General features: G+C 50.3%; 1 protein-coding gene across 1 annotated transcript in view; it reads right to left on the bottom strand.

Moving 5' to 3' along the window:
- Positions 1-1,533: 1,533 nt before the first annotated feature.
- The window catches only part of LOC309361083 (uncharacterized protein), a 40,130-nt gene continuing 19,126 nt past the window's right edge, over positions 1,534-22,537 (bottom strand). The window contains exons 12-19 of the mRNA XM_081896032.1: positions 17,475-18,971; positions 15,933-16,050; positions 14,363-14,811; positions 10,576-10,687; positions 9,154-9,557; positions 8,984-9,045; positions 7,942-8,084; positions 1,534-5,187 (exon numbers count right to left, since the gene is read on the bottom strand). Coding sequence (XP_081752158.1) covers positions 5,064-5,187; positions 7,942-8,084; positions 8,984-9,045; positions 9,154-9,557; positions 10,576-10,687; positions 14,363-14,811; positions 15,933-16,050; positions 17,475-18,971 — 2,909 coding nt within the window. The 3' untranslated portion in view covers positions 1,534-5,063. The remainder of the gene's footprint in view (positions 5,188-7,941; positions 8,085-8,983; positions 9,046-9,153; positions 9,558-10,575; positions 10,688-14,362; positions 14,812-15,932; positions 16,051-17,474; positions 18,972-22,537) is intronic.

Here is a 22,537-nt window from a genome sequence, read left to right as displayed (position 1 = left end):
ATGTTTGTCATTCTGCCGGAGAACAAGCAAGTGCAAGTTGGTTGTCTTGCTGGAAGAGAAGGGGCAGCAACTTGCTTAGCCACACCTCAAGCAACAGGACCGCATGCAGAGTTACTTGATAGAGCTGAGTTGACTGAGACTGAGCACCAAGAGAGATGGGGGGCCCCCAGGGTGGAGAAAGATTGCCCATTGCAAGAGTCTAACCCCTGAAGGAATGTGACACACAGGAGGAGGACAGTCACAAACCACACTTTGTCATCAGAGTTGCAAAATCGCTTCCATGCTTTCAACTCGGACACAGATTCTTGGCCAGAAGAGCTAGGACAGCAGTTGCCAACCTCGGAAGACACGAAAGTGGCTGTGAAGGTACAGTGCACAGAACAATTATTGCCACCCTCAGAGGAGAGAGAGACAGGAGGAGATGGATTTGTGGGATCCATTCTTGATCTAACCCAATCAGAGCCAAGGCTACTGACCATGGATGAGTATGCCAATAACGTACTTGCTAACGTCCATGGAGACAACATTGGAGAAAGGGAATTGCAGCCTAGAGATGATAAGCTGGGAGGAAAGAGTAGGAAGAACTCAAACCCTAAAGTTACCTCTTGGTTTCTGCCTGGTTTTCTGTTGTGTTACGTGGAACAATTCTCTTGTTTTAGGGGTGGGAGGTGGGTCTGGCAGACTCAACAGACAGGCTGTGAGCTGGTGCTGGTGTTGCCTCTATTAAACATGCTCTAGTTATCTCCCGCTTGGACTACTGCAATGCGCTCTCTGTGGGGCTACCTTTGAAGGTGACCCAGAAACTACAACTAATCCAGAATGCGGCAGCTAGACTGGGGACTGGGAGTGGCTGCCGGGACCACATAACACCGGTCTTGAGAGACCTGCATTGGCTCCCAGTACATTTCCGAGCACAATTCAAAGTGTTGGTGCTGACCTTTAAAGCCCTAAACAGCCTCGGTCCTGTATACCTGAAGGAGCGTCTCCACCCCCATCATTCTGCCCGGACACTGAGGTCCAGCTCTGAGGGCCTTGTGGCGGTTCCCTCACTGCGAGAAGCGAAGTTACAGGGAACCAGTCAGAGGGCCTTCTCGGTGGTAGCCCCCGCCCTGTGGATCAACGCCCTCCCACCAGATGGTAAAGAAATAAACAACGTTCAGAAGACATCTGAAGTCAGCCCTGTTTAGGGAAGTTTTTAATGACTGATGTTTTAATGTACTTTTAATCTTTTGTTGGAAGCTGCCAAGAGTGGCTGGGGAAACCCAGCCAGATGGGCAGGGTATAAATAATAAATCTTATTGTTATTGTTATTCCTGACTCCTGCCTTGCTCATGGCTGGCGTTTCTGTGTTTTCTCCTGTTCCTCCCCTCCTGACTTCCAGCATCCAGTATTTCCCAGCTCTCCTCCTCCTCCTCCTGTTTCTCACCACCATGAACCTGGGTCCAAACTGTACTCTCCTGCCATTTCCTCATCCAGCCAGTCCCTGACACCTATGTATGTACAGCAGCTAGAAGTAACAGCCAGGAACTGAAATGAGGCTAATAATCAGGTTCATGTTTATTGAAGGCTTTTTGTTAAAAAAATAAAATAAAGCAAAAGGATTACATGCCGTTAAACATTTAAAAAAGAAACGATGAATCAGCTAACAAACTTCTCTTTCCACTACGGGTCAATACTGTTCAGATGGCATAGGAAGGGGGGGGGGAATCGTGATCAAGAGCCACTGAAAAAACACCACCATCCCCAAACGGAGGGTTGGGGGAGAGACGCAGGATAAAGAATACACATGCCCTAGCAACTGCAGCAGGAAAGTGTTCATGGATGCTTGTGGTCTTCGTGAGAGAGCCTGGAAAACTAGAATAAGAAAAAAAAACTAGTGAACCAAATTGGCTACCAAGTGGCCATTTTTGCTCTGCATTTGAAAATATTTTGCAGACCCATTAAAGATGTTCCCCAGAAGTTGCCCAGTGAAAAGCAGATTGTTAGAAGATATCACACACAGGAAAGGAGTGGATCTTGGTTTTAAAATAACCCCAAAAGATCCTTAGGCGAAAGCAACAACGGGAATTTAAATAACACCAGTGTTGCTCAGTTCAATGCTGCCCTAAAACAAATCTTAGCATAAAGGAAGACTGGCTGTAATCATGATTATCTTGAAGGGTTGGAAAAGAGTAAAAGTCCTCTTTGGCCCCATCCCAAGAAAAACAGTGCTCCATCCTTAAATAAAATTTTAAAAAATCAAAGTTTGTTATGTACTCCTGCAGCTGTGGAGAGAGTCCAGAATCAGGAGGACCACCCCAACAAAATTGGGTTTAAACACACAGCCATTTATTTCCCCAGCCTGGATATGAACATTCATAAGTTGACACCCCAAGAACTGGGCTCAAGCCACAAAGGCAACAGAATCAGCTGGAAGAGAGGAGCGCAGCCCTCCCACAAAATGCAAGAGAAAACGTCTGGGTTATGCAGTCATCTCACTATCTGCAAGCTCCTGAAGTCAGGAGGAGAAAAGGTTCTAGCAACTCGAAAGAAGACACGAGAGTTGGCTGTAAACATGAGGTGGGGTGAAAACAAAACTGTGGCTGAACACAGAAGCTTCACATCAAAGGAAAGGGGCTATTCAAACAGCAACAGCAATCAGCAATCTGACTCACAGGGGGCCAAAAGGCCAGGTTGGGCAGAGAGCCATTTTAAAAATAAAATAAAGTATGCAATGCTCAATTAGGAAAGAGAAACCAAAACACCCCTAGAAATTAAGTAAGAGAGTGGTTTTAACAGGAGGGTGGCCAGACCCCTGTGGCAGCTTCAGCTTGACAGAACTGGATCCTGCAGGCCGAAGGAAGGGGGTCTCGTGGGGTTCTTCAACATCTTGCTATCAGCAGCAAACTTCTTGGCTCAAACAACGGCGGGAGCCCCACCCATTCCCATGAACGACTCTTGCATGTCTCAGAAAGGCAGAGGAAGAAGTTCCCCACTGCATGCCCCTGATGGCGGCATGGAGCTCAGGCTGACTTCAACACCACACTCTTTGATTCGGAGTTTCCTGGGGCAGAAAAGCTTGTTCTGAGCAGGAAGGAATGCCGCAAACCAGAGTGGAGTGTGGTTTCCCACTGAAAATTCCACTTTGGCTATGAAGGGGGAAGGAGGTGCGAATGATCCTGCACATCACAAGACCCCCACCACAAATGGGTGGCTGTGAGAAACCAAGGTCCACAGCGGACAGAATGGTTCAGAGTTAACAACTGGTTTGTGTCCGGTCACCAAGATGAAGTAGCCTTTTGCAGAAAAGCCGGGAGAGGCTGGGTGGCAAATCGTTACTGGAGAACTCCAGAGGGAAAATGGATTGAAGAGTGTGTGTGGACACTCGTCATTCAGAAAACACTGTCAACTTCAAATCGGGATGCTGTCGAGATGGTCGGTTCGTAAGTAGAGTTCTTGCACATTCTAGAGGGGTCCTATTCAGCAATGGAGCGAACCCAAATTTCAGACAACCTTGTACCCCCCGCAAAAAAAAAAAAGCTCTTCAGAGATCTTCCTGCAAGAAAACAGCACTAAGGTTCCTTTGCAGAAGGAAAAGGTAACCAAGACTGCTAAAGAAGACGGAAATGCAGGCCAAGCGAAATCCTGCGTGCCTGGCAGTGGCACTGATCGCTGATAACACAGACCTCGGAAACAAAAGCGAGATTCGTATCTGCCCTACATGGTATCGGTTTCTACATACTGTCTGTATTTTATTTAAAGCAAACAAAGTGATGGTTCAATAAATCGGACAAGTAATGGTTATTCAATAACTGCAGCTTGTCGTGCAGACCCAAAGCAGTTGAAAAGAAAAAGACATCAAATTGTGTAAAGGTGGAATTTCTGAATCTTGTGAAAGGCAGGATGATCATATTGTCCACATAGAGGACAGTCCATTTTTTTGTCCTGTCTGGAATGGATACAGGCACACACCCCCACCTACGCAGGGGTTATGTTCCGGGGGCCCCACATGCAGAAGTGAAATTGCATAAAGTGGGGGGCATGCTGCTTTAATAGTGAGGGCGCATGGGGAAGAGACAGACTCACATGCATTGACGGGGCTGCTGCCCTGAGCCTTCCGTCCCATCCCTCCCGGGCAGCAGTCCTGAGAGACTTCCAGGCCACAGTGGTTCCCTTCCTTTGATTTCCTCCTCCCCTCCCCTTACCGCTTTGACCCACAGCCCCCCGATCAGCTCAGCTACTCACACTCTTCCCCCGCCACTCCTTTTCTCCTCTGAGCACTGACCCTGCCTTATTGAGAGATGGCTTTGTCCCTCACTTCCTGGCTTAGGGCCGCACGGCTAGTGGGGCACTGGGTTGCCCATCCTCTAGGGTGCCCTTGGGAGGTGCTTTCAGACCCAGCAGTGAAGTGCCCAGGAGCTGATCCCATGTGCCCATGTCCCCTCCCTCTGCCCACTCACACCTTGAGATTGTCGCTGCAGCCAGGACCAGGCTGGTGTGTGTGGACATGTGCCCCACAGCACTCGGAGTGGGGATCTGAGCCGCAGGTAGAAGCAGCCAATTGATTTATTATTTCCCGGCACTGCATGCACACGTGGTTGTACGCAAGTCAGCCTTGCGTAAGTGGGGGGGGGGGGAGCCTGACATCCTAGGTTCTTGTTAAGAGATTTGATCAGAAAGTAGACCCAGCCGTTCCTGCGTCCAAAGAATGGCAATGTTTGTTTTGATTTGTTTAGGAGATTATGGATTCTTAAGAGCAATTTGCTCTTCTAATTGCTCCAAATTTAAAAGGGGTGGGGGGTTCTCAGAAGATGGCCTGTCCTCTCTCCAGACCTCTCTCCAGCACAATGATCTTCACTTCTTTGGTTCAAAGCTCATTCTGGTCATTCATAATGGAAACAAACATGAAAAAACGGTTAAGAACAAATCCAGATAAGCTTTGTGCACACACAGAAAATATCTCCCTGGTCAAAGAAGAAGAAGAAAAATCTTGAAAACAGAAGAAGAGAGAAACAGTTATTTTAATCTTGCAATTAATTCAAAAGGGGGTGGGGGACAAAGCTGACTTGCTGCAGACAACCTACCTATTTATTACAGGCTCTTTTCAGATAGTACATCTGGATCATCCTCTGGCGGAAGGTGGCAAAGGTGTCCTCCTTGTTCTCGTCCCCCGCCACACCCAAGCCCTCCCCCGCTGAGGTGGAGCCCCTAAAAGGGAGGCAAAGCAAAGAGAAAGTGAGACACACATGCCCAGCCACCGGCTTCCTTGACCAAAGCGCAGGGCCAACGGGCGATGTCTTGGCCGCTGTGTTTCCAAAGAGGTGACCAAGCTCCAGGTCAGTCCTTCCCCACGCCCAGTTCCTTTGGCTCATGCCAACCCCAAAAGCATAGGAGTCACTTTTGGACAGTGCTAGGAAACAGGCAAACAAAGCTGCACCCTTAACATTTGACATATGGCTTGACAACCATATGCCAGGAGTGCTCTGATGGTTTCCTGCTTGCCAGGGGGTTGGACTCGATGGCCCTTGTGGTCTCTTCCAACTCTAGGATTCTATGATTTACACAGTTGTACTCCCCTTGCAAAAAGAAAGGAAATAGAAAGGCATGTTGGGATAGGTAAGAACATCAGAAGCGGGTGGATCAAGCCAAAGGGTTCAGCATCCTGTTCGCCCAACCAGATGCCCCCAATGGGAAATCCACAAGCAGGATTCGAACACAAGAGCCGCTCTCCCCTCCTGTGGTTTCCAGCAACTGGCATTCAGAAGCACTGCTGCCTCGGAGTGTACAGGCGGAGCAGAGCCATCCCGGCTAGCAGCCATTTGTCTCATCCTCTTTTAAAGCCATCCAGGTTGTAAGCTTAAGCTGCATGAAGGCGGCCTTGGGCAGGGGGCGTCCTCCCCACCCCTGCTCTGGCAGAGGGTGAACACAGCTTCCCAGCACTTGCAAAACAGCTGCTCTCACCACAGATGCTCCTGTCGAACACAGGAAACGTAGATGCCATCTCAAATCGCTGGTCCAGCACAGTAGGCGCTGTCTGCTTTGAATGGCAGAAGACGCTGGACAAGCCAGCCAAGACCCACTTTAAACAAGGGGTGGTTGGGATCTTATGGGTGAGACGTGTAGGATGCTCCCCTGCCAAAAGCACGAAGCCTGGCAACGTGTCTAAGACAGGGGTGGGTTGTTCTCAGAGGCTGGGCTCATCTTTGCCTCTCACAGAGGCCATGCGGTCAACTCTCCCCATGAGGAAGGACCATGTTGCCTCTTAAGCATTTGTAAGAACTCGGCCGTTCCGTGTGGCAGCTCCTACACTTTGGAGCTCCCTCCTTCCCTATTGCAGCCAGCAGCAGTTCTGTTTATAATTATTATTTTATTATTTATATGCCACTCACCTGACTGGGTTCCCCCAGCCGCTCCAGAGTCTCAACAAAATATTAAAAACACAATAAAACATCAACCATTTAAAACTTCCCTGAACAATGCTGGCTTCAGATGTCTTCTAAAAGTACCAATTTTTCTCTCCGACATCTGATGGGAGGGTGTTCCTCAGGGCGGATGCCACTGCCAAGTAGGTCCTCTGCCTGGTTCCCTGTAACTCCATTTCTCACAATGAGGGAACTGCCACAAGGCCCTTAGAGCCGAGTGTCCAAGCTAGACAATGGAGGTGGAGACGCTCCTTCAGGTATACAGAGCCAAGTCAGTTGAGCTGACTGCAGCCTCTGGGAGCTTGTGACAAGGACTTGGGGGCATTGGCATGAAAGGACCAGAGCGCTGTCTTATGGTATATGCAGGACGGCCAAGAAGCTGCTGCAATAACCTCCAACACTGTGCCATGTTTGTCTTTCTGCCTGAGAATGTGCAAAACTACAACAGCAGCAAGTGAAAGCTGGTTGCCTTGATGGAAGAGAAGACAGAACTTGAGTCTCACCTATCCACACATCAAGCTATTGGGCCAGATTAGGAATTTCTAGCTAAAGAGAGCAGACTACTGTCCTGGAACAGTGATGCAGGGTGAGTGTCGGCCCCTAGAGAAGATCATCATCCACTGCAGGAGACAAACCCTTGGAGGAGAGTTTCTTAAAGATGAAATATTGAAGGCACAAAGGTAGATGATTCCAACCCAAAAGAAAAGTCGGAGGGCCAGCCTCATGCTTTCTGTGGCACGTCACCTGTGTTCTGCTGGTACATACTGTGAAGATCACAGAGTATCTCTTTGACACACACCGTGATGCTGTCAGTGCCTAACAGAAATGGGGAGCATTCCTCAGCACCACGAAAAATAAGCAAGGTAGCCACACAAGAAAGGGACGCGGGTGGCGCTGTGGGTAAAACTTCAGTGCCTAGGACTTGCCGATCGCATGGTCGGCGTTTCGAATCCCCGCGGCGGGGTGAGCTCCCGTCTTTCGGTCCCAGCTCCTGCCCACCTAGCAGTTCGAAAGCACTCTTAAGTGCAAATAGATAAATAGGTACCACTTTATAGCGGGAAGGTAAACGGTGTTTCCGTGTGCTGCGCTGGTGCTGGCTTGCCAGAACAGCTTCGTCACGCTGGCCACGTGACCCGGAAGTGTCTCCGGACAGCGCTGGCCCCCGGCCTCTTAAGTGAGATGGGTGCACAACCCTAGAGTCTAGCAAGACTGGCCCGTACGGGCAGGGGTACCTTTACCTTTACCTAGCCACACCAGAACTCACTTCCCATAAATCACTTAGAAGGTACTTGCAAGTTTCTTTCTGGGAGGGCTAAAGTCTTTGGGTTTTTTTGTTTTCTGTTTCTAAACGACAGCTCAGAGCTGGGGGCGCCTGCCCAGGGGCACCACTGGAAGCCTTTGTGGGCAGAATGGTGCCCGCTGGCACTGAGTTGGCAACCTCTGCAACAGGGAATAACTGTGGTGAGATATCAATCCATTCCAAAACCTGTTTGTTTGTTTTATAAAAAGGGAGTGTGCCACTCGCTCACGTGCTACATACACTTTGACGGGGTCCTTGATGCCCATCCCATGGGCACCAAGCCCAAGGCCTTCCTTCCAGCCCATTTTCTGCAGCATCTGGAAGCCAATGTTCTTCTGGTTCAGCCGCTTGTGGGAAAACTCCAAATCCTTGGATTTCTGCCACTGAGAACAAAACTGATCATCAGCATCGTTATCATAAACACCTGGCTTGGCTATTGCATTAAGGCAACAGAATGCCGTAGCAGGATTATTGTTGCTAATAATAATAATAATAATAATAATAATAATAATAATAATAAGAAGAAGAAGAAGAAGAAGAAGAAGAAGAAGAAGAAGAAGAAGAAGAAGAAGTATTATTTGTATAATCTAAAAACATTATACAATATTATATTAATAATATAATAATTTGTTTCAGTCTATTGCAGTGTTTCCCAAACTTGGGTCTCCAGCTGTTGTTGGACTACAACTCCCATCATCCCTAGCTAGCAGGACCCATGGTCAGAGATGATGGGAACTGTAGTCCAAAAACAGTTGGGAACCCAAGTTTGGGAAGCCCTGATCTATTGTTTTAACTTTTTGTGTGTTTTAAATTATGGTGCAATATTTTTTTAGTGATAACTTTGCTTTTTCATCGGCTTTTTTTTTTTAATTAAAAACTTACCCTAAAAAAACACACAACGCTTTGAGGTTGCTTCTGTAGTCAAGCTGTGGGTAAATTTTATGAAGAGAAATAAAGAAATGCACTTTGAATAAATGGGCAATTAACTGATCTTTTAAAAATATTATTGTCTTCTTCAGAAATCTGTGCGAACCACTCCTCTGAACAATGCTTTTTATAGGGTTGGGGACATTGGGGATCAGTTCAAGGAACCAAGGGGGCCTGAGAAAGTTTGGGAACCGCTGGGCTGAGGTTATTGCCAGCACCTAACTGGTGAACAGAAGCTGACACTTACATTTTATGGTGGTTTGAAGCTGGCTTTGAAAGCTGCACTGGGAAAGCACAGTGCATTAAATCTCTTAAAGAATAAATGCACTTATTTATTATTTTGCCCCCTTCTCACCTTATTTTTGTGGGACTGATAGCCGCTGGGTCGGTCATACGCAATCCGGACGGGGTCGTGGACTGCAATGCAAAAAAAGCAAATCCAGAGGTCAAAGGTCAATCCAGACACAAACAAAATTTGACGAAGAATTACCTGCCTGGCTTAACCCACCCAGCTGCCGCACTCACCTTTCGGTTCATCGATGAGGCAGACCCTCTTGGAGGCTGGGATCAGGCCCACCTTCAAGGACCTGCTGCTGGCCCTCTTGCGCCCAAAGGCCCTGCCCCGCAGAGGACCCTGGGCAGATGCTTCTGAGGTGGGGCCCTCAGGCTGCCCTTCTCCAGCTGTACTCGAGGCTCCCACACTGGCAGACCCTGCTTGAGCTTCCTCCTCTTCCATTCCAGACTGGGGAGCTTCCTCCTCCTCCTCTTCTTCTTCCTCCTCCTCCTCATTGTTCTCCCAGTCACCCTCCGAGGGTGCGGGGCTCTCACTGGCAGGCCCTGGAATGGCGCTGAAGTTCATGGAAGGGCACAGCTCACAGACTTTCATCCGGTAAAACTTGAAGGCTGAGCTCTCATGGTCATGCAGGAACCTGAGAGAGAGCACAGGAGGATTTCACGGCACTGTTGCTGTGAGACATTTCTGCGTCGCTTCCCTTATGAGGACCCTGAGGTGGCCCATACAAGTATCTGGGGACAAGCTGCAGCTCTGAGCTTCACAGCTAGGCTTGTTCACTGATTTATTTCTAAAAACATTTAGCTACCACTGTATCAAAGAAATATATCACAGCAGTTTGCAACAAAACTATAACCCATCTGCTGCACTAACTGAGACTAGAATGGGTTACTGTGCCCCTAAAAGACCAGGTGTGCAGCCTGAGGGTCTGTCCATGGAGGTGCAAGTCAATTCTGTGTCCAGGGCAGCTGTCTACCAGCTCCATCTGGTACGCAGGCTGAGACCCTCCCTGCCTGCACCCTGTCTCGCCAAAGTGGTCCATGCTCTGGTTATCTCCCACTTGGACTACTGCCATGCGCTCTACATGGTGCTGCCTTTGAAGGTGACTTGGAAACAACAACTAACCCAGAATGTGGCAGCTAGACTGGTGACTGGGACCATATAACTCCGGTTCTAAAGGATCTACACTGGCTCCCAGTACGTTTCCAAGCACAATTCAAGGGCCTGGTGCTGATCTTTAAAGCCCTAAACAGCCTCGGCCCTGTATACCCGAAGCAGCACCTCCCCATCATTCAGGCCAGCCACTGAGGTCCAGCTCCGAGGGTCTTCTGCTGGTTCCCTCCCTGCGAGAAGTGAGGTTACAGCGAATCAGGCAGAGGGCCTTCTTGATGGCGGTGCCTGCCTTGTGGAACACCCTCCCATCAGATGTCAAGGAAATGAACAACTATCTGACTTTTAGAAGACATCTGAAGGCAGCTCTGTTTAGGGAAGTTTTTAATGTTATATTACTCTGATAATAAATATAGTAATAGTAACATGCCACCACTTTACAGATGTTGAGTGTTGTTACTGCAATGCCTGGCTCATGCAATGAGGCTTGGGGTGCTCCAGGAGCGTGCCACATGATTTTCCCGGGGAGGGAGAGGGTAGCTCACCACAGATCCGGGTTATCTGTGCTGTTGTCGATGCTGAACTGCTCAATCTCAGGTCCCACCTCTGCCACAAACTTGGCCAGCCTCTCTGCTGTCACCATCGTTTTGGGATCCACTGGAAAGCAGGGGGTGGGGTGGGGGAAGATAACAAAATTATTCCCGCTCCATTTTAAACAGGGCTTATATTGCTGGAACACTGGTGGGATACAGCCACAAAACACAGGGATCCAGGATGCTAAATAGGGATGATGGGAGTTGTAGTCCAAAAACAACTGGAGACTAGAGCTGGATGATATCTGGTTTTCAACACTGTGATATATCAGCAGCTAAAGACCGCAATATGTAGATATATCATGGTGTCTGGAATGTATCTCGGCTGCAGAAAATAATACAAAATTGGCATGTGCTCTGCTAACTAGGCTCAGGTGGCCTCAGGGGTTCAGGTGGTGGCCCGGCTAGGCCCTTAAGTTCATCTATGCTCTAGTACAGTGTTTCCCAACCTTGAAAAAAATCTTGAGGCACACCACCATTAGAAAATGTTTAAAAAATTAACTCTGTGCCTATATTGACTATATATAAAGTAACTCTCTTTAATAGGCCTCAAATAAACACAAAGAAAGTATTTTATAATTACTTTATTATGAAATAGTAAGTACCGTATTTTTCGTCCCATAGGACGCTCCGTCCCATAGGACGCACCTACTTTTTTGGGGGGGGGGGGGAAATAAAGGGAAAAAAATTTCCTTTATTTCCCCCTCCCAAAACCAGGTCGGGGAACAGTGGGATGGCGGTGCTGCACCTCCCCGCTGTCCCCCGAGCTTGTGGGGCTGGCCCATGTCTGCCTGGCGCGAGGGGCGCTCTGCTTCAGGGCGCCCCGGCGTCGGGCGGCAGGCTACAGTCCGCAGCATGGGGAACCCTGTTTCAGGGCGCCCCACGTGCCCCCCGGGTGCGCAAGGCTTGCCAACACGAGAGCGCGGAGCACGGGGCGTCCTCCGAAGGGCGCCCCGTGCTCCGCGCTGCCAGCTGCCGCCCGCAAGCCTTGCGCTCCCGGGGGGAGATCCCCCGGGTGTGCAAGGCTGGCCAACACAAGCGCGGAGCACGGGGCGGCCTCCGAAGGGCGCCCCGTGCTCCGTGCTGCCGGCTTCCGCCCGCAAGCCTTGCGCTCTCGGGGGGAGATCCCCCGGGTGCGCAAGGCTTGCCGACACCAGCGTGGAGCAGGAGGCGTCCTCCGAAGGGCGCCCCGTGCTCCGTACTGCCAGCTTCTGCCCGCAAGCCTTGCGCTCTCGGGGGGAGATCCCCCGGGTGCGCAAGGCTTGCCGACACCAGCGCGGAGCACGGGGCGTCCTCCGAAGGGCGCCCCGTGCTCCGCGCTGCCAGCTGCCGCCCGCAAGCCTTGCGCTCCCGGGGGGAGATCCCCCGGGTGCGCATGGCTTGCCGACACCAGCGCGGAGCACTGGGCGTCCTCCGAAGGGCGCCCCATGCTCCGCGCTGCCAGCTGCCGCCCGCAAGCCTTGCGCTCCTGGGGGGAGATCCCCCGGGTGCGCAAGGCTTGCCGACACCAGCGCGGAGCACGGGGCGTCCTCCGAAGGGCGCCCCGTGCTCCGCGCTGCCAGCTGCCGCCCGCAAGCCTTGCGCTCCCGGGGGGAGATCCCCCGGGTGCGCAAGGCTTGCCGACACCAGCGCGGAGCACTGGGCGTCCTCCGAAGGGCGCCCCATGCTCCGCGCTGCCAGCTGCCGCCCGCAAGCCTTGCGCTCCTGGGGGGAGATCCCCCGGGTGCGCAAGGCTTGCCGACACCAGCGCGGAGCACGGGGCGTCCTCCGAAGGGCGCCCCGTGCTCCGCGCTGCCAGCTGCCGCCCGCAAGCCTTGCGCTCTCGGGGGGAGATCCGACTGGCCCGCCTCCCTCCCACGGCACACCAGGCAACGTCTCGCGGCACACTAGTGTGCCGCGGAACACCGGTTGGGAAACACTGCTCTAGTAACCTCCAGGTTAGATTACTGCAGCACATTATATGTGGGGCTGACTCTAGACAGTTCAGAAATGTCAGCTGGTGCAGAATTTTACAGCCAGGCTGCTCACCAGCGCAAGGTGGTTTGAGCATACTGCATCGATCCTGGCCTGCCAATGAGTTTCTGTGCTGTTTTTTGACCTCTAAACCTTAAATGGCTCAAGGACTGCCTCTCCCCATATGAACCGACACAGACCCTGCCCTCGTCCTCTGAGAGGTCCAGACAGTGGCAATATGAGAACAGGTCTTTTCTGCAACATGGTCTGACTCGTGATAAGACAGCTTCCTATAATCCTGTGTGATAATGTTAAGAAGAGCCTGCCAGAGAGATCAGCCTCCTAAGTGTCCCCATAAGCTACCCACAGGGAAGATCCCAGAGAGAATTATGGGAGCAAAGGCCAGCTCAGCAAAGGAGCACCTCCTTTGGATTAAAAGCCCCTGGGCACAAAATGCCCACTCCCACTGAAGGAGCAGAGGGGCTCAAGGCAGCTGTTCAGTGGGCCAAAGGATTGACTCAGGGGAAGCCAGCTCAGCAGCTCAAGGGTCACAGGTCCCACCTCCAGCTAAAAAGGAGGGGAAAGAACTTCTCTGTCCAGGACCCTGCAGAGGCACTGGCAGGCAATGCAAAGCGAGACCAGGCTAAGACTGGGTGATATCTGGTTTTCAACATCACAATATATCACCAGCTAAACATCATGATATAGTGATGAATCATGAAGTCTGAAAAAGGGTGCAGCTCCGTACAGTAGAGGCACTGGCTGGCTTCGTGGTTTTTCCTGCTCTTGTGATTCCTTGTAGGGGAGCGCTGAGCCAGCAGAGTTAACAAGGGCTGCAGGAACTGAGAGACACACTGACTGGCTTCAGTGTTTTCCCCCGAATTGTGATTTTTGCATAGAGCACACAAGCACACACAAACCACAATTTGTGGTATGTTGCCAGGTCAAAAATTATGAAACCGATATCGTGATATGGACTTCAAACTGGTTTTGGATGATATATCGCCAAGTCCTCATAATAAATAACAATAAGTTTATTATTTGTATTCCGCCCATATGACTGGGTTGCCCCAGCCACTCTGGGCAGCTTCCTATATAGAAACATAAGAAAACATTGCACATTAAAAAGCTTCCCTATACAGGGCTGCCTTCGGAAGTCTTCTAAAGGCTATTATTATTATTGTTATTATTATTATTATTAGGTAAAGGTAAAGGGACCCCTGACCATTAGGTCCAGTCGCGGACGACTCTGGGGTTGTGGCGCTCATCTCGCTTTATTGGCCGAGGGAGCCGGAGTACAGCTTCTGGGTCATGTGGCCAGCAGGACTAAGCCGCTTCTGGCAAACCAGAGCAGCGCACAGAAATGTTGTTTACCTTCCCGCCGGAGCGGTACCTATTTATCTACTTGCACTTTGACGTGCTTTTGAACTGCTAGGTGCGCAGGAGCAGGGGCTGAGCAACGGGAGCTCACCCCGTCACGGGGATTCGAACCGCCAACCTTCTGATCAGCAAGTCCTAGGCTCTGTGGTTTAACCCACAGCGCCACCCGCATCCCTATTATTATTATTATTATTATTATTATTATTATTACTAATTAAATTTGTATACCGCCCTATACTTGCAGATCTCTCAGATATCGTGAGTCACAATATATTGCCAGGTCAAAGGAACTGATACCACAATATGGATTTCAATCCAGTTTTGGGTGATATACAGTATTGATATATCGCCCAGCCCTAGAACATACCACATCCTGCCTGCCCTGTCCCCCCTGAAATTCACCTACCGTCAGGGAACTGGCATACTAGCCCAAGCGAGCTTCCAGCACTCAAACCTTCCCCGGGCACATCTTCTGGGTCGGTGGCTGAGTCACAGACTCCCGCCTTTTCCAAGGCGGTCTCTGCTGGGTGGGCTTCGGGGCTCTGTGGCAGGCCCTGCTGCTTGAGCATTGTCTCGGCGGACAGGAGCGTCTGGGTCCCCACGGTGGCTCGCTTCACCCTCTGGGCTCTCGCCACCCGCCGCTGAAGGATCCTGGGCCTCCTCTTCCAGAAGAGCCGCTTCTTGATGCGGAGGACCTTGCGGGCGCGCAGCAAGGCCTGCGTGACAGCCAAATCCTGCAGCTCAGGGGTCTTCTCCTGCTTGGGCTTTTCCTTGGCTGCAGACCTCAGCCGATGCCTCTCGGACAGCTTGAGCTTGTAATATTTGTGCTCTAGGCTGTCCTCTTCCTTCAGAAACCTGTTTTGACCGGGGGGAGGAAGGAGCAGCTAATCAAAACAGTAGAATTATCACGAGAAACAATTTACAACAATAACTTAAAATGTACAAAAAGTTAAAAAGAATAGACCAAAACCAGTTAAAATTCACATCAACTTTCTAAACATCTGGGCAGGATTTTCTGAACAAGAATGTTTTCAGCAGGCACCGAAAATGATACAGTGAAGGCACCTGACTGATATCAATAGGCAGGGAGTTCCAAAGTGTAGGCGCTGCTTTGTGAAACGATTTGAGTTATACAAATAAGGAGCAGGTATTAAAAAGGTAAGTTAGGCTGGCCCGAGAAGCCCTGTTCCTGGAAGGCTCTGAGAGTCAAGGGAGCGGAAAAAACCACAAAACTACCAGAAGATGTCCTCCTCCTTCTCCTGCGTATGAGGGGAGCACCCTGTTGCAACAGTTAAATAAAGATCAGGCTTACTAGCTGCTTTGCTTCTCAATATTCTCTGGTTGGCCTCTGTTCTTTTCTCCGACCGATGGAGAACCTACAAAGGACTCTATAAGGGCTCTTGTGTTCCCCATAGGGCAGGGGTCAGCAACCCGTGGCTTCAGAGCCGCATGTGGCTCTTTTACACCTTTGCCGCGGCTCCGGGGCGGATACTAGTGAGGGGAGGAGGCGCATTGTGCGCCCTGACACTCCCCACTGTGGCAGCCACTGTACTGGCTGTGACGTCGCATGGGGGCGGTGCGTGCGTTAGTCACGCACTGTCCTGACGTCACCTTCCCGCCCGCTATCAGATCGGAGGGCAGCGGCGCGCATGTTTGCGGCTCCCAGGTTTTTTTCCTTCAGAAACGGGTCCAAGTGGCTCTTTTTGTCTTAAAGGTTGCAGACCCCTGCCATAGGGGAATAAGGGCAGATTTTCATTTATTACAGATGGCAACCACGAAAGGACACTCGGTTGCCTGGATTCTGGGGGCGAGGAAGAACTGGTGATCCAGCGCCCACCAGGCCATTTGCCAGGAGGGCCACCAGTCCTCCAGCGATCCCAGGGTCTGGAAATAACTGTAGTGCCAGTGGGGCTAACCACAGGAAGCAATGCTTGATCAGGTCAGCCATAAAAAAAACACTACCAGAAGATATTTACCAGTACTCTGGGTTGTCCTTCAGCTGAGCTCTCTCTTTCCCTTTCAGAGTGCCGGAAACGATGCCCTCCACCAGCTTCTCGATTGTCTCGGTGACCTTCGGGTCAGCGCGTTGCGGAACTAGGACAAGAAACAGGGGTGGGGGTTAGGATAAAATGAAAAGCTTCCTCGTGGGAACCTCACAATCACAAACTTACAGTAGGGCCACAACTCACGCGTGATTTACTTCTGCATTTGCAGCTTTGTATGGGAGTAGGCGGGGGATAATAAATAAATGGAGAGCTGGGAAGGGAGGTGGGCAGTTGGGAGAGGCCGTCTGAAATCTCACGAGACCTTTCCAGAGCCCAGCAAACCAGAGGGCATAAAAAACTATTTCCGCACCAGGTTTTCCTGCTGCAGAAAAAGCTTTGAAGCTTACTGGGCTCCAGGAAGGTCACACGAGACCTCTGGGAGGCGGGGTGGGGGTGGGGTGGGCTGCGAGATGTCAGATAGCCGTGAAAGCCTCCAACAGCCTTCCAGAGGCCTCACACCACCTTCCCAGAGCCTGGTTCTCTGCTGCAGTGTTGAGGAGTCCATGGGGCAAATGAGGAAATTATTCCCAAGCACAGGCTGTACGCAAAAGTAAGATAGAGAGAGCTATGTGGGGTCAGTTCCCGGGGTCTCACTGACTTTGTATGATTTTGCCTTTGCACATGAACCCCTAGAAAGTAACTCCGCATAGGCTGCAGCCCTCCCATATTACAGATCCTGCCAATAAGACATCAATCCTCATTTTTCTGCAGATGCCTGTGGAAAAGGACTTTAAAAAAATGCACAAATCATCAACAATATTGGCGATTTTGGGTGTGGGTTTTTCCTTTGGGTATATTTAATTTTTGGGAATGGGAAGGCAGGGCAGAGCAAGCCTCACATCATGCCAACAAGCCCCAGACCCAAACTATAACCCTGACAATTCAAAATGTTGGTGCTGACGTTAAAGCCCTAAACAACCTTGGCCCAGTATACCTGAAGGATTCTCTGCACCCCCATCACTCAGCCCAGACACTGATGTCTGGCTCCAAGAGCCTTTTGGTGGTTTCCTCCCTGCGAGAAGGGAAGTTACAGGGAAACAGGCAGAGGGCCTTCTCGGTGGTGGCGCCCACCCTATGGTATGCCCTCCTACCAGATGTCAAGGAAATAAAGACCGATATGACTTTTAGAAGACACCTGAAGGCAGCCTTGTACAGGGAAGTTTTTAATGGTTGATGTTTTATTGTGTTTTTTGTATTTTGGTGGGAGCTGCCCAGAGTGGCTGGAGTAAGCCAGTCCGATGGGAAGCACATGAATCGTAACATCATCACCATTATTAACGCTAAGAAATAAAATTAAATGCTCACAGGGACCCAAACAACAGAAGCAAGGTGGGAGAAGAGGACAGCGACTCACAAACTGAAACAACGTGAAGGCTAGAAAGTCTATAGATGGAAATAATTCTTCCCCCAAAGAAAAAGGACCCAGCCGCCCCTGACAACGGGCAGAGTCAGTGGGAAGCAGCACCCACTTACTCTTGATCTTCGGCTTGGTTTCCGGAGCGCCCTGTGGGCTGGGGGTCTCTGCACTTGGCCTCTTCAGCTGCACCTGGGACCCGCTCTTCTCCAGCCAGCCCTGCAGGTGTTCGATGTACTCCTTCCCAAACAAGGCCGAGGTGTCAAAATTGGGGAACAAGATGGGCAGAGGGGCCACCTCCTTCAGCCCGATGGCCTCCAGGATCTTCTCCTGCCGGAAGGAGGAGGCCATGGCGAAGGTCTGGCCGACGAGCACCAGGGCCTTCCGGCAGAGGGAGGCAGTGGTCTCGAAGGCGGCCGCCATCTGCCCTGGGTCGCTGAAGCTGCTGGATTTCAAGCTCAGCTCATAGGCATTGCAGGCCATCAAGAGTGGGACAGCGCTCTTCAGGAGGCAGGCTTGGAGGTGCATCATGTACTGGTCAAACGGTTTGATGAGCTGGAAGAAGCCGTTCTTGGTGGCCACCAGCTTCTTTTCCAGCAGCAGGTTCAAGAACTGGCCGTCCACTTTGGGCGTCCGCAGCGCCGGGTGCTGCAGAGTCCGCACGACGGAATAGCAGAAGTCCCGGTGCTCCATCTTCAGCGAGCACTTGAAGGAGGCCAGCATCTTGGCGCACGTCTCCGTCTCCAGCTTGAAGAGGATGCGGAACATTTCCGTGTACTCCGGGTCCTTCTTGATCTTGTGGAAGCCGGCCCACTTGATGATCTCCACCCCAAAGGTGGTGAAAACATCCAGCGGGCCACTGAGGTCCAGCTGCGGCTCTTTGTCCAAGGCATGCCTCACGGTTTCCGGGTCGTCGTGCTGCAGGGTGCCCCTCAGGGGCAGGGACGGCCGCTGGCCGAGCTGACGGTGCTGAGCGGGGAAGGCCCTCCTCTTGGAGGGGTGGGCAGGCTCCCCCAGCAGGTCGCTTGAGGACAAAGCCTGGACCCATTTCTTCACAGGGAGGACCGCATCTGTCTTGCTTTTGACCAGGCCCTGTGGTGCCCGGATGCGCTTCGCCGTCAGGTCCCTCCCCGCATGTAAAGAGGGAGCAAACTCTCTCTCCGCCTCCAGGCCATACTCCAGGCTGTAATCCTGACTCCTCACAGTCCCAAACTCCTCTTCCAATAGCCCCGGAGAATGGAAGCCACTCAACAGCTCTGCTGAGCTGTAGTCAGCATCGCGGAGCCTGGAGGTCTCTCGGGAGGAGGCACGGCCATAGTCCCTTTGCCGAGAGGCCAGGCGACCGTAACCCCGCTCCCTGGCGGATGGGCCGGGGAGCTCCCTTTCCGCAGAAGGCAAAGGGCCGTAGTCCCGGTCACGGGAAGGGGCCTGGGCGTAATCTTGGCTCCGTGAGCATGTGGGTGTGTAGTAGTCCTCCTCCTCTGACTGATAGGGAGGCACCGAATAGTCTTCGCTGGCGGCTTCTCCCCTCCAGTCGCTGTGCAGGTACTTTCCCTCCTCATGGAAATCCCCGTCCTCATCCTCGTACCGGGTTTGCTGCGCTGGGCGCGAATGAACTGTGGGGGGAAGAAAAAAGAAAGCTATCTCTCATGGCATAAAACCAAGGACACCGGGAGAACTCAACAGGGTGCTTCTTCAACTAACTGGTGCAACATGATGGCAGCTGTGTAAAAACTAAGTACAACAAAATTGGTGGAAAGACTCTTTTGTAACAGAATGACATTATTACGTACATCATTGAAAGATTAAATAGAGGCCTCTCCTCACATTATAAAATCTTCTGGATAACTTTGATAAACAGTTGATTGCCTTCTACACAAATAATAGTTTGATATAAAAACTGGGAGGTTTTGTGTGCAAGGCAAATGCTCCACTACTGAATCACAGCCTTTCTCAAGCAAGCAGGATTTCCAAACAGGAGCCAAAACCCAGAGGTAGAAAACCCATGTTTTGCACGCTCTTAATCTCAGGGTTGTGGGTTCGAACCCCATGTTGGGCAAAAAATTCCTGAATTGCAAGATGTTGGAATAGACGACCCTTGTGGTCCCTTCAAACTATACAATTCTATGATTCTATAAAGGCAAGAGGGTATTTATTTGCAAATTTACAGAAAAGTGAAAGTCTAAAGGTCACCAAAAGGGATCTGGAAAGGGTATCAGTTGAAGGATGGAACTGGAGGGGGGAGGAGGAGGGAAAAAAGGAAAAGCAGGAGAACTTGTTTCCTTGATCTAATAATAATAATAATAATGGAAGACCTTTAGATCACTGGCCTTAACTGATGGGTTGGGACCCACTAGCCCAGCGGTTCCAATCTTTTAGGGGCCACCGCTCCCTTGGTTCCATAAACTCATCCCCAGCACCCCCTAACCTACCCTCTAAAAAGAATTTGAATAGCAGTTTATATTACCCACTAAAGAAAATAAAAATGCCATAAAACCCAAAACAGTTAACACTTAATTGCACATTTATTCATAATAAATAATAATAATAATACAGTAATTTATTATTCCTACCCCGCTTACCTGGCTGGGTTTCCCCAGCCACCCTGGGCAGCTTTCAACAGAACATTAAAAACAGAATAAAACTCCAAACATTAAAAACTTCCCTAAACAGGGCTGCCTTCAGATCCAATAAATTAGTTTAATTAATTCAACAACTTTTCAAAATCTGATAGTCACCCCTCAAGTACTCCTGCCTCTTAGTGCACCCTCTAAGTTATCCCCCTGGCCCCCAGGGGACACTAATGCCCCCTTTGGGGCCACTGCACTTGTGGGTCACAGTCTGGTCCAAGGTGGGGTGGGTAGCAAAAGGAGCACTGCCACCATATAAATCCATGAAAGATTAAGAACTGCATGTTTGGGTTAAAAGTGAGTCCTGGGGTCTGGAAAAGTTGAAGACTACTGCTCTAGGTGATGGTGTTTGGGCCCCATAAGATGGACAGGGGTGATGGGGATGTGAACTCCAACAGCATTTGGAAGGGCCCAGACTCGGGATTCCTGGACTGGGAAAGTTTTTTATTTCACATCCACATCAGCCTGGATAGCTCACTCAGTTAGAGCACGGTGCTCATAACGCTAAGGTTGCAGGGTCAATCCCAATATGGGACAGCTGCATATTCCTTTATTTATTATTAATTTAGTATACCGCTCTGTACCCGCAGGTCTCAGGAGAGTTGACAAGATAAAATCGCAGTATAAAAACACAAAACACACCATAAAAACAAAAACAAGAACCACCCAATAACCCCACACCAACACCTTTTAAAAGGGCTTTGGATGGCAATCCACCAAAGTCCTGGTTGAATAGGAAAGTTTTTGCCTGGTGCCTAAAAGTGCTCCCTGGGGACAGCATTCCACAAACAGGGAGCCACTGTAGAACAGGCCCGGTTCTTGTGTTGCCACCCTCCAGACCTCTTGCAGAGGTGGCACATGAAGAAAGGCCACAGAACATAATCTCAATATCAGGGTCAGCTCATATGGAAAGAGGCTGTCTTGAGGCACTGCAGGGGTTGGACTAGATGATCCTCAGGGTCCCTCCCAACTCTACAATTCTAAGATCATTGGGACTTTAATGAGGTTAGCAGCACACTCCACTTGGAGGCTGGCCACTAACCGCAAACCCTTTAATGCCAAGCCAAGGGAACCTTTTCTGCCTTAATGGATGTATCCCATTTTGGGGAGACCTTCTGTGCAAGGGTCGAGGCTGAAGGTGTGCAGCAAAGAAGGTGGATCCAACCTTTTGAGAGTAGGCTAGTTGCTGCACACGTTTGCACTCACGCGTCTCTCAATCTACCCTCCCTCCTGGCAAGCAAAAGGCATGGTCAAGGCTCAAGGACACTTCCCAGCTACACAAAAGCACTCTTGTGTGTGCACGCACGCACGCGTGAAAAGCAGGGCTGGCAAGGAGAGTGGCTTGGGGAGGCCACCAGGGGGCGCATTGGAAGATGGCCAACAATAACATCTCTCCGACCCACACGAGGTAATTAAGAGGCTGTGATGGGAGTATCAAGCCTCCCTTGCCCCCCAAGGGAATGGGGGGACTGCCTTGCCTGCTGTGCCCATAATTCACCCCCAGATTCAAAAGAAGGGGGTGAGGGCACTAGCATAAAGCCCTCGGGTGGAGTCCGGCTCTCCCGGACGCTGTCTCTGATCGCGCACTGGTTTGCATAAGCTTGAGATATTTAATTGGAAATGAAGCAAATGCACATATTTCAAGTGAAGAACAGGAGTGAAAACTGCTAACTGAAGTGACCTCTGTGAAACGAGAGCAACAGGTTTGGATTTAACGGAATACAACATGAAGAAATTATATCAGGTTCAGTATGCCGGAGCGGGACTGGATGGGGGGGGGACTTTTTTTCTTTTCTTCTGTGTGATTAATCAATAACCCCTTCTCAAAAAGAACCGCTGCATAACCGACCTAAGCAGGATGATTAAAAACTGTGTGGAAATAATTTACTACCAAAAGCTTGACATGTGAGATCAAGAAAAAGAACAAGGGCTTTTGATGGCGCAGCAACCAAAAGGGAGTCGCCATTTTGACGGGTCTTGTCTAAAGATTTATCGGGAGGAGGAAGCTTTGTTTTCCTACTGGATTCCTGGTAGAACCTCCTCGAGGACTGAGAAGAGGGACAGACCTGTGAAAGTGAATAAGTAGACAGCAAGAATGCTTTTCTTTATGGAAGCGATGAAATACGACGGCTGTCTGAAATACAACTCTTGGATGAATGGAAAAACCCACACACAGGTTCAAATTTGTTTGAACCTGTTTATGGAGACAATCAGAGGCCACAAAGACAAAGAGAGAGGAAAAATATATGAAAACGACTAGAAGAGATGTGGAAAACAGCAAAAAAGGATTGGACAGAATTTTGAACATTATTTGGACAGATTTGTGGACTTTTAAAGCAGTAGCAATAAGAGGATTGGACCCCTTTCGGAACTTGAAATATGGGTACCCCCAACAAAATTTAAAATTAGCCTCTGTGATTCAGAATTTATGTGATTTGATTTGATATGATTGGTCTGTTAATAAAAATTATTTTTTTTAAAAAAAAGGAGAGTGGCCTGGAGAGAATCTGGAGGGTGGCATCTGCCCTCCGAGGCCTGAGTGTCTCCATCCC

This window comes from Podarcis melisellensis, assembly GCF_964234715.1.
Source record: "Podarcis melisellensis genome assembly, chromosome: 18".
NCBI lineage: Eukaryota > Metazoa > Chordata > Lepidosauria > Squamata > Lacertidae > Podarcis > Podarcis melisellensis.
The sequence above is the reverse complement of the archived record's forward strand: the minus strand, read 5'-3'. Positions and strand labels throughout refer to the sequence as shown.